We start from the raw sequence: 17,991 nt of genomic DNA on the forward strand, positions 1-17,991 counted from the left end.
CTAAATGTCAAATTATAGCCAAATCGGTCTGAAAATGTAGCTGAAAACGTCAAAATACCGTAAATCGGGGGGTACCGTTATATGGGGGCTATACCAAAACGTGGACCGATATATCCCATCTTCGAACTTGATCTTCCGACGGCTAAAAAAATGGTATTCCCCAATTTTCAGCGAAATCGGTCAACAAATGCGACCTGTATGTTGCGAACGGACGGACGGACGGACATGCATAAATCGACTCAGAAAGTGATTCTATGTATATCCCTAGAAGGAACTATGGGTCTATCTCGCTTCCTTTTGTATGTTACATACAAATGCACTAACACATAATACCCCTTACCACATAGTGGTGTAGGGTATAAATATACTTATAATAATGGAGGTTAGAGTATGGAAAATTATTATGAAATTTGGTGTCACTTTTAACTGTATTAAAAAAGTTCCCGCACCGATTCATGAAAGTTTTCCATTGCAGTTAATAAAACCTATTTTTATAGAACCATAACCTATTTGTTTATACGGGATCATTCTACATTAATCAAAGTTAAATTTTTTAACTAACCGCGTTTACTTTAATTTAATTAACTTAAATATACCTCAATTTTTTCACTCTAAACTTAAATATTTAATCAGACGAAAATATCATAAGACCTTTAAAAATCGTTTTCGGTGAGGCAACATTATCACTCAAACTACCTTAAACACGCACTTCTGTTATTAGGGCAAAAATTCCCACGTAGTTCTGATGTGTTTTTAGCCCTAATGTCTTCTGTTTATGGTCCCACAATTATTTCGATGATAACCATCAGATTTTGGAGGGTATGTAAATCGTAAAGCATTTCAACCATCTCAACATCAAGTATGGTTTTATTATAGTTCAATTATTGTCCACATTAGACCAAATCAAATCAATCGCCATTAACTTTTTCCTACATAGTTTTGGTTTTCTTTCTATGGAACGCTAAAAATCATTTTTTTATACCCTCAGCCTTTAGGCTAAGGAGGGTATATACACTTTGATACGTTGAAAATGTGCCTCATCGAAATAATGGTTTTAGACCCCAAGTATGTTTGGACGAAATGTGTTTCAGACAATTTGGAGTCGATCTAGCCATGTCCGTCCGTCTGTCTGTCTGTCTGTCTGTCTGTCCTGCTGGCTGGAGCGCACGATAACTCTCGAACGGATGAACCGATTCGGTTTAAGTTTTGGCTTTCGTAATATTTTGCCCAAACTTAGTTTAAGTTCGAAGATGAGCTACATCGGTCCACTCCTTCCGGTACCTCCCCCACAGAAGTTATAAAATATTCGGAAAGTTTGTGCGCACGATAATTCTTGAAGGGAGTGACCGATTTGGTCCAAACTTTGTATAGCGAAAACTTTCTACCAGAGTAATATGAGGTTCCAATATGGTCTCAATAGGTCCACTCCTTCGGGTACCTCCCACACAAAATTTCGGAAAAGTTCAGTTTAGGGCCATCTCTCGAATCGCTTTGATTTTAGCAACTTGTATTCCCCGCCCTCTATACGACGGTACAAGTTTCATCAGGGGCAAGTCCATACTTCCTGAGAAAATAGCATGAAAGTTGCAAAAAACCCGTATGACACCGTGTGGGGTGGTTGGAGCGCAAGATAACTCTCGAACAGATCTGCCGATTCGGTCCAAAATATGGTCTTAGTAATATTTTGTCCAAACATATATTAAGTTTGAAGATAAGCCATATCGGTCCACTCCTTCAGGTACCTCCCCCACAAAAGTTCAATAATGTTCGGAAAAATTGTTCGTTCGGTAACTCTTGAAGGGAGTGGCCGAATTGGTGTATACTTTACACATCCTAATATATCTACCAGATATAGATCAGGTTCAAATATGGACTATATTTGTCCACTCCATCCGGTACCTCCCACACAAAATTTCGGATAAGTTCACTTTAAGACCTGCTATCGAATCACTTTGATTTTTGTTGAAGCAACTTGCATTCGCTGCCTCAATTACGATGGCAAAAGTTTTTTTAGGGGCAAGTCCATACTTCTTGAGCAAACAGCCCGAAGAGTGTAAAAACACCCTATGGCACCGATCCTAATCAACATTTTTGTCGGTTCAAACAACCAAAATTCTTAAAACCCCCTAAGTACATACGTATTTTGGGAAAACATTTTTTCAATATACACAGGCTGAGGGTATATCTCTGTCGGCAAAGCCGACTGATACTTTTTTTACTTGTTTTTTTTGGAAAATGTAACGAAGGATTATAAATTCAATTCAATTAGTTTTCCTTCGATTATATAAATCCCCGATTCTAACTTCCTCATCGAATTTCTAAAGTCATGATATCAACGGCTCTGGGAACACAATTCAATCATTGTGTCAGTTGGAATAGCGACCGTATTTCTTAAATATTGCCGAATCATTCGATATTAAAATTTAAATATTCGACACAAAAAATGTATAAAAAATTTTAATCCGACAATATCGATAGACAAAACTATCTCTCGATATTGAATTTTAAAACCAGCTCTGTGGGCATCTTCTGCTACCCACGTAGAAGAAAGTCATCCTTGTCAGGCTCTTTCGTTTTAATGTTCTCTGATTCTATCCTTTTCGCTTTTCAGATTTCGGACACCTTATTGGTCAATAGATTTTCCTGTTGTTCGACCAGCATCATCGACTAAGTTTTCACGTTCAGGCTGGATTGGATGGTGGGTATTCTCCGAGCTGAATATATTTTGTTTTAATACCCTTCAGCTTCCAAGATTTTCACTTTTATCGCTCCATCCTCATCAACCACTAACGTTCAGCTGAACGACCCGCTTTCTGTCCCTCTAAGATAGCCATTTTTTTAATTTTATTAATTCTACCTTCATAGCCTTGTCTTCGCATTCTGCCTCTTGGTTAGCCGCTAACAATTCATTCTTAACTACCTTGGTTTCGCTCAGCCTCAAGCAGATCATTTTTGACTTTACAAGAACGTGAAGCGTAATTTTGTGTGTATGCTTACGTGCGACACGGTACGTTTCGTACAGAATAATTTCCTTTTGTTAAAAAATCAGGAATTATGAAAACTGGATTTTACAACAACACATTTTTAATTACATTTATCAATGAATGCATCACACATATCGAGATTTAATTGATGTCCATAAGATGAACTTCATTTACATATTAAAATTATGGGGAAATACCCACTGCATTGGCGGTATTCAATAAACAGAGAGCTCTACGATTTTGAGATTGAGCAATTTATTCTCTCATAAATAAAAAGCATAGTGTCATGACCATTGTTTTTATTTGTTAGTATTCTTGATATTTTGAAGAGAATTTATGAATTGTCCATTACACCGGCCAGTTGTGTTTGTTATCTTAGTATCGACAGTCGGGTGAATAAAGAAAACGGATAGACCAATTTATTGTGAAACAAGTAAAAAAGCGGTAAGTTCGACCGGGTCGAACTTTTTATACCCTGCACCACAAGATTTATTGAAATAAAATAGAACAATTATTTTTATTTCGTTTATGAACAAGACTTAATACCAAATTTCAGCAATTTCGGTAAAACAATGTGACTAACCTTAAAAATACCGAAATTCGGGAGATACCGTTCCATAGGGGCTATATCAAAATGTCGATCTGTACATACAAATTTCTGGCGAAAAGTTTTTAGACTCAAAGAAGACTAAATACGAAAAATCCGATATTTCGGTAAAACCTTCAAAATACCGAAAATCAAGAGAAGACATGGAAAACTAAATAACAAATTTCAGTCTTTCGGTGGGATATTGACGTCACAACCTTCAAAATTAGGAACATCGGGAGGTACCGTTCTATGGGGGCTATATCGAAATGACCGACGAATTTCAGTCAGAAAAGCTTTCACCTCTAAAAAAAGCTAAATGCCAAATTTCAACCATTAACAACAACAAAATCCTTCAAAATACCGAAATTCGGGACGTACCGTTCTATGGGGGCTATATAAAGCGAGGACCTATACCGAAAAATTCCTGGCAGAATGTACCAAGTTGCAGCCATTTCCGTGTGATAATGAGGCTAAAACCTTCAAAATGCCGAAATTCGGGTGGTACCGTTCTATGTTGGCTATATGAACGCGTGGACCTATACCGACAAATTACATTTGGGAAATTTAATACCTGAAATGAAGACCAAATACCAAATTTCAGCCATTTCGTTGGAAGATTGAGGAAACAACCTTCAAAATACCGGAAATAGGGAGGCACCGTTCTATACTAAGGCGTGGACCTGTACCGATGAGTCTTTGGGGCAAAGTTTTATACCCAGCGAAGAGTAAATACCAAATTTCAGCCATTTCTGAGAAATATTGAGGCCACAACCTTCAAAATATGAGAAATAGGGAGGACCGTGGGAGGAGGCGTGGACCTATATCGACAAATTTCATATGGAAGGTTTAAAGCCTCCAAATGAAGACCAAATACCAAATTTCAATCATTTCGGTGGGATATTGAGGCCACACTTTTCAAAATACCGGAAATAGAGAGGTACCGTTCTAAGGGGGCTATACTAAGGCGTGGACCTATACCGACAAATTTCATATGGAACGGTTAATACTCCAAATGAAGAACAAATACCAAATTTCAACCATTTCGGTGGAATATTGAGGCCACAAACTTCAAAATACCGGAAACAGGAAGGTACCGTTCTATGGGGGCTATACTAGGACGTGGATTTATACCGTCAAGTATCTGAGGCAAAGTTTTATACCCCCAACGAAGACTAAATACTAAATTTCAGCCATTTCTGAGGAATATTGAGGCAACAACCTTCAAAATACGGGAAGTAGGGAGGTACTGTTCTAAGGGGGCTGTACTAAGGCGTGGACCTATACAAATAAATTTCATATGTAAGATTTAAAACCCCAAATGAAGACCAAATTTCAGTCATTTCGGTGGGATATTGACGTCACAACCTTCAGAATTAGGAAAATCGGGAGGTACCGTTCTATGGGGGCTATATCGAAACGTTGACCTATACCGACGAATTTCCGTCAGAAAGGCTTTTAACTCCAACAAAGACAAAAGACCAAAGTTCAACCACTTCCGTGGGTTGCTGTGGCCACAACCTTCAAAATACCGAAATTCGAGGGGGTACCGTTCTATGGGGGATATATGAAGGCTAGGACCTATACCGACAAATGCCCGGCAGAAACTTTTATACCCCCAACGAAGACTAATTTCAGCCATTTCGGTGTGATTATGAGGCTAAAACCTTTAAAATACCGAAAATCAGGTGGTACCTTTGTGGGGGATATAAGTAGGCGTGGACCTACCTACCGACAAATTTCATATGGAACGTTTAATACCCCAAATGAAGAGCAAATACCAAATTTCAGCCATTAAGGATACAACCTTCAAAATACCGTAAATGGGGAGGTACCGTTCTGTGGGGGCTATACTAAGGCGTGGACCTATACCGACAAATCTCATATGGAACGTTTAATACCCCAAATGAAGACCAAATACCAAATTTCAACCATTTCGGTGGAATGTTGAGGCCACAACCTTCAAAATACCGGAAACGGTACCTCCCCGTTTTATGTGGGCTATACTAAGGCGTGGACCTATACCGTCAAGTATCTGGGGCAAAATTTTATACCTCCAACGAAGACTAAATACCAAATTTCAGCCATTTCTGAGGAATATTGAGGGCACAACCTTGAAAATACGAAAAATAGGGAGGTACCGTTCTAAGGGGGCTGTACTAATGCGTTGACCAATACCGACAAATTTAATATGTAAGGTTTAAAACCCCAAATGAAGACCAAATACCAAATTTCAGCCATTTCGGTGGAATATTGAGGTCACAACATTCAAAATATCGGAAAGAGGGTGGTACCGTTCTATGGTGGCTATACTAAGGCGTGCATCTATACCGACAAATTTCGGGCCGGAAAGTTTTATACCCCCAACGAAGACTAAATACCAAATTCCAGCCATTTTGGTGGATTATTGTGGCCACAACCTTCAAAATACCGAAAATCGGAAGGTACCATTCTATGGACTCTATATGAAGGCGTGGACCTATACCGACAAATTTCTGGGTGAAAGTTGTATACCCCCAACGAAGACTAATTACCAAATTTCAGTCATTTCGGTGTGATAATGAGGCTAAAACCTTCAAAATGCCGAAAATCGGGTGACACCATTCTATGGGAGTTATATCAAAACGTGGACCGATATAGCCCATTTGCAATACCAAACATCCTGGGAGTAATAGAAACTTTTATACCAAATTACAAAGCTCTATCTTAAAAATTGCGAGCTGCATCTTGATTTCCCCAGACGGACGGTCAGACGGACATGGTTATATCGACTTAGAATTTTACCCTGATCAAGAATATATATATTTTATAGGGTCTCCGAATTAATATTTCGATGTGTTACAAATGGAATGACAAATTTAATTATACCCTCCATATTATGGTGGAGGGTATAACAAGTAAAAAAGCGGTAAGTTCGGCCGGGCCGAAATTTTTTTACCCTCCACTGATCGGTCGGTCGATACCGTTATATGGGGGCTACAATAAAACGTGTACCTATGTAAATAATTTTTGTTGTAGAAGTTTCTTGATCACTGGGAACTCTAAATGACAAATTATAGCTAATTCAGTGGAAATGTAGCTAAAAACGTCAAAATACTCGAAATCGGGAGGTACCGTTATCTTGGCAATTTTTAGTAGAGAAACTTTTTGGTCATTGGGAACCTCAAATTTCAAATTTCAGATAACTCGGTCAGAAAATGTAGCTAAAAGCCTCAAAATACTTTAAATCGGGAGGTACCGTTATATGGGGGCTATACCAAAACGTGGACCTATCTCCACCATTTTTTAAGGCAGAACTTGTTTGACCTCTTTAAATCCCGAGTGCCCAATTGGAACTATTTTGGGCGAAAAATGTAGCTAAAATCCTCCAAATACCTTAATCGGATACTATCGGACGGACGGACATGGCCACATGGTCTTAGAATTTTATACTGATCAAGAATATATATCTTATATGGTCGCAAATGATCAGTTCGATGTGTTACAAACAGAAAAACAAAATTAATATACCCTCCATAGTATGGTGGAGGGTATAAAGACAAACATACAAACATAACAGTATATGCAAGGCACATTTATATAAGGTAGATGCATTAATTACAACAACTAACAAATTTACAAAAACAACATTGTTGTTATTGAAATTTAAATGTAAAAGAAAATATTGAATAATAGGGTAGTTCTAAAACTTTTCTCAGGAAAAACATAAATACATTTTGAAAATCCTCTAAAATAGAACAAACTTGAATCAAAATGTAAATATAAACCATTCAGAACTGTCTTAGGTCATTATTATTATAGGATAAAAAGTATTAAAAGAAGTATTGTCACCTCAACCCCCATTACAGGGTGACAAACCCTATGATAAATTCCGTTCGAATAACATTTTTCACAAAGTTTAATTCACTTGAAATGGTTCTGATTTTTAGTATGTGTATGAATATATATATGATTGAACATACAAACATACACATGCACCTTACACATTACAATTACAAACTAATGAATATTCAATTACCTTGTTATTTTCCAGTTTTTATTTTTACTTTTTAACATGAATCATCAGATTTGGAAAAGAAACAACATTGCATGCATGCTATTGATGGCATTTTGTCTGGGAAGCGCCACCACCAATAGTTATGCCAAAGAAATGAGATCTTGTGAATTTGAAGAAACTGTGGATCTAAAAAATGCCCTAAGATTCCCCAATGGATCCTATTTGTATAACAATGAACTATTGGTGACACCCAATCAAGTTGAAATTTATGATTATGAAGAAGTTTTCGATGGCAAACGAATACCACGGGAACCACATCCACGTGCTTGCCTATGTAATACCTACGATCCGATACGAAAGAAAATCTATTGCATTAAATTCTGTTGCGAACAACCGGTACGAGAATATATTGCCAACTTCAGTCTGGGATGTGAGGAATTGAATACAGATTTACCCTATACTCCTCAACATGATATTGTCTATGGTCCAGTCTATAATATTTTAAAAAGTGATGTAACGACAGACCTGCTGAGGACTTCTGGTATACCATGTACAAATGGTTATATTTTGGATCGCCGCGGCGATGATAATGAAACATGGAAATTATATGCCAATGGTACATTATCGGTGTTCAATGGAGAGTTGCATTTGTCAAGAAGAGATTACTGTATGGTGTTTGCACCCAAAGAGAATGGCAAAGAAAAGATTTTATCACCCATGTTGTGTCCAGTCCTGGTGGTAAATGAAGAGGTCACCTTGGATGCTGTTACCAGCATTGGTAAGTGAAATATTATTAATCATTTAAAGTGAAGTCACAAATTCCAGAAGTTTATAGAATATAATGCTATCGTAGGGGTCTTCAATAGAGTAGGAGATCACCGTTAGAGTCTTCAATAGAATAGAAGATTACCGGGGTTTTTTATAGAATAGAAAATCAAGTAGGGTTAATCTATAGAATAGAAGACCAACGCACAGTGCGAAATTTGGGATGTTTAGTGGAACTTTAAGGGATTTTCAAAGAAATGAAATTAATTAAACTTTTATTGAATTCGTTAGCTAAGTACTCCACTGCAGATGATCCATACTCAGTTTACTCCACGAAACGACTAAAAAATGCACTTAAAGTTGCACTTTTGTTTAATATTTTTTTTATTTGTAAGAAATGTATTTTTGATTCATTAAAAAAATGGAGTGGCGCGGACAAATGGTAATTCAGTATGCCATGATTTATTTTTCTTAATATTTTACAAAATAATTATGATATTTTACACTTTAAAAATGCAAAAAACCCTTATTGTTTTCGTGCAATTTTAGTCGGAAAGAAGTGATTTTTTGAAATTTTCAAAATTGTATTTTTTTATTTTCCGTGGTCATTTCAAAAGTGAATTACGTACATTCACGTGTTAAGATATATATCATCTGAAAGATTGGATTCTCTTCTGTTCGCAAAGCTATAAAACTGGTGCGGTATCGCGCGGTCTTTGGAGATATTCAAGATTTTCTAAAAAGACTTCGGGAATTTCATTCAATTGCATTTTCCAAAAGTGGAAGGTAAACGCGACAATGAACGCCATTGTTGACTGTGTTTTGAAGAAATGGACTCACTAATTCTAACAGTGATAATTTCTGTAAAATTAAGAAACCTCTCGCAATTTTTCATAGTTTTGACCTCTAAATGTTGGTGATTTACATATAGTGCAACATTTTTAGATGCTGCGGTACAAATACCAAAATACGTTAAAAATTGTAATGCAGTGCAGACCTGAACTTGATCTGAAAGACATTATTAACAAAATTAATGGTACAGACCTGCTTAATGGACCAATAAACATTATAGATACAAATGAAAACAAAAGATATTGACATTTTACTCCTTAATAGATGTGTAGGGTTGTGGGGCTTCACCCAGAAGCGGACCTATGTTGACAGCTTTTGTGTGAGCAGGGTTTTTATTCGCTAACATCTTAAAATGTACATTTGCATCAAAATCGGCTGCAATTTTTGTCTTTAACCTTTAAAATACCCACTATGAGGGAACTCGGCATGTGGGGCTATTCCAAAACGCGAACCTATATTGAAAATATTTTGTACATACGTTTTCTATCCTCTGAATACTCAATAAACCAATTTGCATCAAAATCGATTGAAAAATGAATGTAAAACGTAAAAACGGCAGCCACCGTTACATGACCGCTACAGGAAACCGCGCGTCTATGTGGCCCAATTTGAGTCCCACACTGTCCACTAATAAAAGAAACATTTGTGCAAAATTTTATTAATCTACACCTTTTCCTTTAAAAGTTATTAGTAAAGTTCCGCTAAAGTGCTCATATTTTGCACTGTGCAACGTAGGGGTCTTCTATAGAATAAAAGGCCACCATAGGGTTCTTTTATAGAATAGAAGACCACCGTAGGTGTCTTCTATAGAATAGAAGAACACCGTAGGTGTCTTCTATAGAATAGAAGAACACCGTAGGTATCTTCTATAGAATAGAAGAACACCGTAGGTATCTTCTATAGAATAGAAGAACACCGTAGGTGTCTTTTATAGAATAGAAGAACACCGTAGGTGTCTTTTATAGAATAGAAGAACACCGTAGGTGTCTTCTATAGAATAGAAGAACACCGTAGGTGTTTTCTATAGAATAGAAGACCACCGTAGGGTTCTTCTATAGATTAGAAGACCACCGTAGGTGCCTTCTATAGAAAAGAAGACCACCATAGGTGCCTTCTTCTATATAATAGAAGACCACCGTAGGTGTCTTCTATGTAATAGAAGACCTCCGTAGGTGTCTTCTATATAATAGAAGACCACCGTAGGCGTCTTCTATGTAATAGAAGACCACCGTAGGTGTCTTCTATACAATAGAAGACCACCATAGGAGTCTTCTATTGAATAGAAGACCACCATAGGTGTTTTCTATAGAATAGAAGACCACCATAGGTGTCTTCTATAGAATAGAAGACTACCATAGGTGTCTTCTATAGAATAGAAGAACACCGTAGGTGTCTTCTATAGAATAGAAAAACACCGTAGGTGTCTTCTATAGAATAGAAGAACACCATAGGTGTCTTCTATATAATAGAAGAACACCATAGGTGTCTCCTATAGAATAGAAGAACACCATAGGTGTCTCCTATAGAATAGAAGAACACCGTAGGTGTCTCCTATAGAATAGAAGACCACCGTAGGCGTCTTCTATGTAATAGAAGACCACCGTAGGTGTCTTCTATACAATAGAAGACCACCATAGGAGTCTTCTATTGAATAGAAGACCACCATAGGTGTTTTCTGTAGAATAGAAGACCACCATAGGTGTCTTCTATAGAATAGAAGACTACCATAGGTGTCTTCTATAGAAGAAAAGAACACCGTAGGTGTCTTCTATAGAAGAGAAGAACACCGTAGGTGTCTTCTATAGAATAGAAGAACACCGTAGGTGTCTTCTATAGAACAGAAGAACACCGTAGGTGTCTTCTATAGAATAGAAGAACACCGTAGGTGTCTTCTATAGAATAGAAGAACACCATAGGTGTCTTCTATAGAATAGAAGAACACCATAGGTGTCTTCTATAGAATAGAAGAACACCATAGGTGTCTCCTATAGAATAGAAGAACACCATAGGTGTCTCCTATAGAATAGAAGAACACCGTAGGTGTCTCCTATAGAATAGAAGAACACCGTAGGTGTCTTCTATAGAATAGAAGAACACCGTAGGTGTCTTCTATAGAATAGAAGAACACCATAGGTGTCTTCTATAGAATAGAAGAACACCATAGGTGTCTCCTATAGAATAGAAGAACACCGTAGGAGTCTTCCATAGAATAGAAGACTACCGTACGGGTCTTCTATAGAATAGAAGACCACCGTAGGGGACAGAACAGAAAACCACAATAGGGAACTTATACAGAACAGAAGGCCACCATAGGGTTCTTTTATAGAATAGAAGACCACCGTATATGTCTTCTATAGAATAGAAGAACACCGTAGGTGTCTTCTATAGAATAGAAGAATACCGTAGGCGTCTTCTATAGAATAGAAGAACACCGTAGGTGTCTTCTATAGAATAGAAGAACACCGTAGGTGTCTTCTATAGAATAGAAGAACACCGTAGGTGTCTTCTATAGAATAGAAGAACACCGTAGGTGTCTTCTATAGAATAGAAGAACACCGTAGGTGTCTTTTATAGAATAGAAGAACACCGTAGGTGTCTTTTATAGAATAGAAGAATACCGTAGGTGTCTTCTATAGAATAGAAGAACGCCGTAGGTGTCTTCTATAGAATAGAAGAACGCCGTAGGTGTCTTCTATAGAATAGAAGAACGCCGTAGGTGTCTTCTATAGAATAGAAGAACACCGTAGTTGTCTTCTATAGAATAGAAGAACAACGTAGGTGTCTTCTATAGAATAGAAGAACAACGTAGGTGTCTTCTATAGAATAGGAGACCACCGTAGGAGTCTTCCATAGAATAGAAGACCACCGATTGGTTCTTCTATAGAATATAAGACTACCGTACGGATTTTCTATAGAATAGACGACCTCCGTAGGGGACTTCTATAGAATAGACGACCTCCGTAGGGGACTTCTATAAAACAAAAAACCACCTTAGGGGACTTATACAGAACAGAATGCCACCGTAGGGGTCTTCTATAGAATAGAAGATCACCGTAAGGGTCTTCTATAGAATAGAAGATCACCGTAAGGGTCTTCTATAAAATAGAAGACCACCGTAAGAGTATTCTATAGAACAGAAGACCACCGTAGGGGTCCTCTATTGAATAGAATACCACCGTAGAGGTCTTCCATAGAATAGAGGACCATCATAGGTGTCTTCTATAGAATAGTATACCACCGTAGAGGTCTTCCATAGAATAGAGGACCATCATAAGTGTCTTCTATAGAATAGAAGACCACCGTAGGGGTCTTCTATAGAATGGAAGACCACCGTAGGGGTCTTCTAAAGAATAGAAGACCACCGTAGGAGTGTTCTATAGAATAGAAGACCACCATAGAGGTCTTCTACAGAATATAAGACCACCGTAGGGGTCCTCTATAGAATAGAAGACCACCGTAGGGGTCTTCTATAGAATAGAAGACCACCGTAAAGGTTTTATATAGAATGGAAGATCACCGTAGGGTTCTTCTATAGAACAGAAGAACCACCACTTTAGGGGTCTTCTATAGAATAGAAGAACAACGTAGGGATCTTCTATAGAATAGAAGACCATCGTAGGGGTCTTCTATAGAATAGGAGACCACCGTAGGGGTCTTCTATAGAATATATATAGAATGGAAGATCACCGTAGGTGTCTTCTATGGAATAGAAGACCCCCGTAAGGGTCTTCAATAGAATAGAAGACCATCATAGGGGTCTTCTATAGAATAAGAGATCATCGTAGGGGTCTTCTAAAGAATAGAAAACCACCATAGGGGTCTTCTACAGAATATAAGACCACAGTATCGTTCTTCTATAGAATAGAAGATCACCGTAGGGGTCTTCAATAGAATAGAAGACCACCGTAGGGGTATTCTATAGAATAGAAGACCACCGTAGGGGTCTTCTATAGAATAGAAGACCACCGTAGGGGTCTTCTATAGAATAGAAGACCACCGTAGGGGTCTTCTATAGAATAGAAGACCACCGTAGGGGTCTTCTATAGAATAGAAGACCACCGTAGGGGTCTTCTATAGAATAGAAGACCACCGTAGGGGTCTTCTATAGAATAGAAGACCACCGCGTGCTGCGCTGTCTTGGTGTTGATCGGCAACTGTATAGCTACGGGCGACAAAAGCGAAATCTGTCTTTATGATTAACATTTGCTTGCATTCATTTTTGTCTAGCTTCAGTAGCGGGACCACTCGCCCATTTTCCAGGCTTCGCGAACGATGTAGGTGGCCAGCGGCAGGTTAAGAACTTTGGTGAGATACTCGGCTCCCGGCACATCCAGCTGTTTTAGCGTTACCATGCAGATTCCACCAGGGCCCAATGCTTTTGGACGATTTAGAGTTCCTATAGTGCGATTCTCTAACTCCTTTTTTTGAGTTACCGACAATATTCGGTAACTTTAAAGGCCAAACCTGTAACTCTGCGTGTTGCGTGTGCAGGTTTGGCCCAAAAACGCAAAATTATGAATGAAAAGTTTAAATAAAAGTTGACAACGCTGTTGCTCTCGGTAGACTTTACGACTACTTTTTATTGGTCGCTTACTTACCAAATAATATCGTTAATTATCGAAATTATAAGCATTATAACTGATTTTTACTATTTGTATGTAGTCAAGCTTAATCTCTTATTTGTTGTTTTCAAATTTAAAAAACAACAAGTTTAAAGTGGGATGTAGTTAAAATTGATTACTTTTGGGAATGGCAGAGAATACTAGTTTCGTCCAACGCCACTTGGACTCATCAGTTCTCTTAGTTCTTTGTATTGAAACAAAGAACCCTTCCCCAATTTTATGACGACTCTTGACGATTTTTGTGGTAACTCCATGAATGTGTTAGAGAATCGCACTACTGATATAATTCGCATCATAATCCATTGTAAACTGTGGTTCTTCCTGCGTAGAGTGGGATCTTATGTGACGAAGAACTCTTCTCTTCGCCCTGTCACTCCCGTGGTGCTTAACAAACTGACGTTTAAAATAGCTTGCACACCTCTTCGGGTCAATCAACGAAACGTCATCATACGTGACTGAGGCCCTATCTTCCTTCTCTCCAGAATTCGATAATTTAATGATGCAACTCTTCAGATGATTTAACCACTTTTTCCGCTTGTGGTCACCGGCCAACTTGTTAATTTCCAGTGTCAGCTTTCTGATTCTGGGGACACTGGGGTTGGAACGACGAATCTCATCACCCTCATTTTCTAATCCCGTTGCCTCTGCTGAAAAATTTGGTCTCACTTCGGGTATTCGAACAGCAGGTATATTGGGAGCGGCTGCAGCAGAGATGATGTGTCGTGACCTCATCCATTCCATGTAGAGTTGGGTAATCTAGTTCCTAGTTCCTTGTACTAGTTCCAAAACGTATGAGTAACATGATGAAATATAACGTGTGATATTAAGTATACGCAGCTTGTTCAAAGAAAAAATGTGGGCCATTGGAACTGCGAAGTGAACTATATAGTTCCTTTGGCACAACTCTAATTCCATGCAATCTACATGAATGATAGGCCAAAAATCCAAGTTCAATAATATTAAAAATGTGAGTCTTGGATTTTTGGCCTTGACATTCGACGAAGATTTTCCTAGCATTCAGGTAGTTTGCATGGAATGCATGAGCGTATCGAACGCATTGGAGAGATCGAGTGCTGTCACAATGGTCTGTTCAGGTGGTCGTTGCTGATTTAGGCCATTGACAATATTTGTGGTTATCTCTTGCAAAGCCTTGTTTGTGCTATGAGCTTCCCTGAAACCATGTTGATGTGAAGCCAGATGAAAATTCTGTTTCAGGACGAAGGCAGTTCTTCAGGTGACACAACGGTGAGCTGAGTGTCCACTTAAGATAAAATGGACACCAAGATAAATCCTGGACATTGCATGTTAAAGCCAGTCAGGACTGGCTAAAACATTTTCAGCCATCGCCTTCCATCGCTAAATGGTTCTTTTACACTCAAATTTTTGTTTATTATAATTTCCATTATTATTTTTCCGATTTTCTCTTTCCAGCTGGGATCATTACAGCTGTCTTCATTGTAATCACCTTACTGGCTTATGTTTTACTACCGAATCTACAAAATTTTCAAGGAAAGTTGTTAGTATGTTTTCTACTCTCCCTGACAGTGGGTAGCATTATGTTGTGCATAATCGCCTTGCCAAATGTGGTCTTTCCACATTTTATATGCGGATGCCTTGGTAAGATAGATAAAAATACTTTATATATCCTTTATGTAGAACAACTTTGTAAGCTAAATCTTACAGGTTTTATGGGTTATTATTTTCTTGTGGTCTCCTATTGCTGGCTGAATGCAATGTCTTACAATATGTTCAAGCAGTTGCACAAATCCAACGCAGATCAACCGTAGTATAACCGATTTGCTTACTATGCTGGATATGCCATGGGAGTGCCCCTGGTCATGACCCTACTGCTGATAATATTGGAATATTCTAATATTTCAATAGAATACAAGTCTGGTATTGGTGGAGATTATTGTTGGTTTAGTCGTGAGTACTCTCATATTATCCTCTAATGAAGCATTAAAAATAATTTTTAAATCGATTTATAGCCTCTAATTGGTCTGCATTGATTTATTTGTTCGGTATGAACGGCATACTGCTGTGTTTGGATGTATCTTTCTATTTGGTGGTGCTTCTAGCACTTAAAGCTGCACTTAAATGGCAACCTGATTCTAAGGACCATTTACAGCAATTAAAGTTGTAAGTTTATATGAAGTGCATAAGATTTTAAATGTTTTAATAATTAATTTTTGCCACAAAGCGCCCATCAATATGGATTGCTGCTACTTGCTATGATTATCGTGTGTCTAATCGATGCCATAGCTAACATCAAAAGTGTACGCCAAGCGTCAGATGAACATTTATGGTTTTATTTGTCGAGTTTTGTAAGCGCAATTAATGGTTTTGTTATATTTGTAATATTTGGATTGGGACCTTTAAGGAAGTGGAGGTAAGTTGGGACAATTAAAACAAAAAATATAAACTATTTTTATAAGTTGCCTTTTGCTGTAAGTTGTATTTGAAAAAAACAAAAATAAAATTTTTTCTTGTAATTAATGACAGTTTTTAAGTTTTAAATAATCGGAAGTCTACAAATCTGCTATTAAGATTCTAATTAATAACAAAAGCTAACTTATAATACTAGATCTGTTCGATAACTTTGCAAATAAAAAGTAATTGCAAGTACTTCTCAGTTCTCCTTTACGTAACAAGTTTTTTTTTATCGAACAACATTTTGTTTTGGGTTATCGAACAGACCTAATAAGTGTCTAAATAATGTTTATTGCTTTTTAATACATACATCCTTTTTTATTTTGAAGACATCAACGTTTTTGTCTACGAAGTGGATATATTCGTGAGGATCCAAATACAACAACTGATTTTGAAAATATTGAAATTTCTCCCAAGGACTTTTCATAAGGGATAACATTGATTTTTTATTGTTTTAAGTTTAAGTTTTTTTGTAAAAATAAAAACTTTTTTTAATTTAAGAATTTTTCCCAGAAGTTCGACTCTGTACCTTTTGTTTTGAAATCGGTAAAATTAAAAAGGAAAATTATGAATAAAAAGCTTAAATAAAAGTTGACATCACTGTTGACATCGCTTCAACTTAGCGACTACTTTATTTTGATTGCTAATTTACCGAAAAAAATCGTTAATTATCGTAATTATAGACATTTTAATTTTATCGAATTTTGTAGGTAACGGTGAAATGAGACCTGCGTGAAGTTAGCGACGTCGCTAACTTTCGATAACACAGAGTTATCGAAATTCACAAGGTGACACAGAACGTCCAAAATTCACATTTAGTACTATTTTTTCAACACTGCTGACGAAAAAAGTTAACGACGAATATTATAATTAAATCTTTATATATAAAATTCGATTGTCGTTTGTTGTTAATTGAATCAGTTGAAAACGGCTGGACCGATTTAGATAATTTTTTGTGTAAATGTTAGTCATAGCCCAAGTTAGGTTTTTATGAAAATTTGACCACGCCCACTTTTACGCCCACTTTTTAAAATATGTGATTTCTACGAATCTACTGAATAGATTTTTCTGATATTTTCAGGGAACGTAAAGGGATGGTTGGTGAAAATAGGCTACATATTTTTTTGAATTTCGGAGGGGTCGGGGTACCTCCCCTATGCCCCATTTTTGTAAAGACGCAATATATGCAAAAATTACAAATTTATTGGTTTCAACATTAATTTGTCTACTTATTTGGAGCCCAAAGACCACATCAATTTTTTAAATGTGATAAACCGATTTTCTTGAAATTTTCAGGGAATGTTCAATGTCAGGCTTCGGGAAAATAGGCTACATACTTTGTTGACTTTCGGAGGGCGTGGTACCTCCCCTAGCCCTATTTTATACGAAACGCAGTATTTACAAAAAACATGAGTGTATCGATTTGAAAATTAATTTGCGGGACAATGATGGTTGTGTGTACTACTTACGTACTCCTTTAAGGGCCTAAAGACCAAACTACGCCCACTTTTTACAATATATTATATGTATATGCAAAAATACTGGATTTTTATGATATTTGTAGACAATGTTGAAAATGGTGAAATGGTGAAATGCTATATTTAGATAAATTACGGACGTATCGTAAACGTAATTTGGCAAAATGCAACCATTTCAAACTCCAATTACTTCATTAGGACTGCTCGAACGAATTACATGAAATTTGCAGAAAATGCTCATGATTTAGCCGGGGAAATTTATATTTATACGAATGTA

The 17,991-nt window shown here is 37.2% G+C and overlaps 2 protein-coding genes across 2 annotated transcripts; both read left to right on the forward strand.

Annotated features, from left to right (window-relative positions):
* The first annotated feature begins 3,343 nt into the window (after positions 1-3,343).
* LOC141403885 (G-protein coupled receptor Mth2-like) lies at positions 3,344-15,629 on the forward strand. Its single transcript, XM_073986950.1, has 4 exons — positions 3,344-3,428; positions 7,604-8,345; positions 15,238-15,423; positions 15,490-15,629. Exons 2-4 carry the CDS (start codon positions 7,625-7,627, stop codon positions 15,591-15,593), a joined length of 1,011 nt encoding a protein of 336 aa, XP_073843051.1. The 5' UTR covers positions 3,344-3,428; positions 7,604-7,624; the 3' UTR covers positions 15,594-15,629.
* On the forward strand, positions 15,598-16,751 carry LOC141403886 (G-protein coupled receptor Mth2-like). Its single transcript, XM_073986951.1, has 4 exons — positions 15,598-15,732; positions 15,795-15,945; positions 16,007-16,195; positions 16,566-16,751. Exons 1-4 carry the CDS (start codon positions 15,627-15,629, stop codon positions 16,663-16,665), a joined length of 546 nt encoding a protein of 181 aa, XP_073843052.1. The 5' UTR covers positions 15,598-15,626; the 3' UTR covers positions 16,666-16,751.
* The last annotated feature ends 1,240 nt before the right edge of the window (positions 16,752-17,991 follow it).

This window comes from Musca autumnalis, unplaced genomic scaffold (genome assembly GCF_047663935.1).
Source record: "Musca autumnalis isolate F117 unplaced genomic scaffold, ASM4766393v1 scaffold_4, whole genome shotgun sequence".
NCBI classification, from domain to species: domain Eukaryota; kingdom Metazoa; phylum Arthropoda; class Insecta; order Diptera; family Muscidae; genus Musca; species Musca autumnalis.